The 1,773-nt window shown below is 75.6% G+C and overlaps 1 protein-coding gene across 1 annotated transcript in view; it reads right to left on the bottom strand.

Moving 5' to 3' along the window:
* ADAMTSL5 (ADAMTS like 5) overlaps window positions 1-1,773 on the bottom strand; it is a 6,530-nt gene that overhangs the window by 2,940 nt on the left and 1,817 nt on the right. The window contains exons 2-7 of the mRNA XM_026064744.1: window positions 1,689-1,752; window positions 1,466-1,599; window positions 1,079-1,139; window positions 858-966; window positions 609-736; window positions 399-522 (exon numbers count right to left, since the gene is read on the bottom strand). Of these exons, the coding sequence (XP_025920529.1) occupies window positions 399-522; window positions 609-736; window positions 858-966; window positions 1,079-1,139; window positions 1,466-1,599; window positions 1,689-1,752 (620 nt within the window). The remainder of the gene's footprint in view (window positions 1-398; window positions 523-608; window positions 737-857; window positions 967-1,078; window positions 1,140-1,465; window positions 1,600-1,688; window positions 1,753-1,773) is intronic.

Genomic DNA, 1,773 nt, shown 5'->3' with positions numbered 1-1,773 from the left:
GATGGGGCACTGCCCCGAGGGGACATCCCAGGGATGGGGATGGGGCACGGGACATCCCGGGGATGGGGCACTGCCCCGAGGGGACATCCCAGGGACGGGGGAGCCAAGGCTGGGGCTGCCCATGCACAGGCGAGCGAGGGGGTGGCAAAACCACCCCAGCGATGGGGCCTCCTTGGTGCCCGCTGGCACCGCGCGTTGGGGACAGGAAGGGGTCAGGGATGATGCCGCGGGGCGGGATGGGGCTGGGGGGCAGCAGGGAGCCGGGGGGATGAGGTGCCACACCAGGGACGGGRGGTCTCGGGGAGCCAGGGAGGGGACAGGGCCGCACGGCGAGGAGACCGGGGAGCCAAGAGCCAAAGCATTCACCCATGGAGGGGCCGGCGCAGTGGTGCATTCACCGGAGGAGGGGTGCGCGCCCTGGAAGACCCGGTGCACGAAGAGGCACGCGTCGGGGCCGCCGTCGCACTGGCCGCAGGCGTTGGGCCGGGCGCCTGAGCCCAGGATCCCGTCGCAGCCRGCGCTCTGGGAGGGGGGGACACCGGAGAGGCCGGCGTCAGGGCAGGGAGCCGGGGGCCGGCGAGGGGGCTGGGGGCCCCGCGAGGACCCACCAGGCAGCGCCCGCCGACGCAGAGGTCCGGGGAGCCGGGGCTGCAGCGGGTGCCGTCCAGCACCCGTCCGAAGGTGTAGTAGAAGTTGTGCCCCACGGCCAGGCAATTGAGGTCGCAGGCGTTGGGCGCTGCCAGAGCCGGAGCCGGAGCCRGGTGGGAAGGAAAAAGGAGGGGAGACACCGGTGGTGGGCGGCCACCAGGACGAGGCGCCCCGGGGAGCCTGGCCGTGCCCGCGCCCCGGGGACTCACCTCCGTGGAAAGGCACCCAGCGGTACCCGGCCGGGGCGCCCAGCACGGGCTTGGCGTCGTAGACGGAGCACTGCATGGCGCGGAAGGGCACCGAGCCGCTGGGGCAGCCCTGCGGGACGGCGGAGGCTGGAGGCGCCGGGGCGCGAGCCACAGGGCCCTGCACCGCGCCGGCGGCACGGCGATGCCCATGCTGCCCGCGCCGCCGCCCCCCGCACACTCACGTGGAGCTGGCACACGCGGTACTGCCGCGGCTCCCCCTCGCACCGCTCCTCGACGGGGACCCTGCGGCGACAGCGTCAGCGCGGCCGGGCCCCCGCCTGCCCCCCCCCCGCATCCCGGGGACGCGCTCCCCTCGGCAGAGCAGCCAGGCTGGGGGCGGACGCGTGGCGCCTGCAGGGCGGCAGAGTGGGGGCCGTGGCGGTGTGGCTTCTCCGGTGTCTAGTATAGGGTTGTGTCGTGCCACCCTGCACCCCGTGGCTGATATTTAGCGAAGGCCTAAGCCCCCAGCGAGGGCCTGCAGCGGCACGTACAGGGCAGCTCTGCAAAGGGGTGTTCGCGGAGCCGGGTGAAGCCGCGTGCRTGCTGCTGCCCGCCGGGGTCCCACTCACCGCAGGCAGCGCCGGGTGCGGATGGCGACACCGTCCCCGCAGGTGCTGGAGCAGACGCTCCAGGGTCCCCAGGGTCCCCAGGCGCCGAGGGCTGGAGGCTCGGGGCCCCGCGCCGGCGTCCCCAGGGCTGGCTCCTACTCGGAGGAAGGCGACGGTGACCCGGGGGGGCCGGAGGCGGCCCGGGGGTGGGCGAAGCGGCCCGCGGCGCCCCGGCTGCCCTCACCTGCGCGGTGCCGATGCCCAGGCCCAGGCAGGCCAGCAGCAGGGCTCGCCACGGCGTCCGGCGCCTGCGGGAGCGGAGCGGGCTG

The sequence above is a fragment of the Apteryx rowi genome, unplaced genomic scaffold (genome assembly GCF_003343035.1).
Source record: "Apteryx rowi isolate R43461 unplaced genomic scaffold, aptRow1 scaffold_220, whole genome shotgun sequence".
NCBI classification, from domain to species: Eukaryota; Metazoa; Chordata; class Aves; order Apterygiformes; family Apterygidae; genus Apteryx; species Apteryx rowi.
The sequence above is the reverse complement of the archived record's forward strand: the minus strand, read 5'-3'. Positions and strand labels throughout refer to the sequence as shown.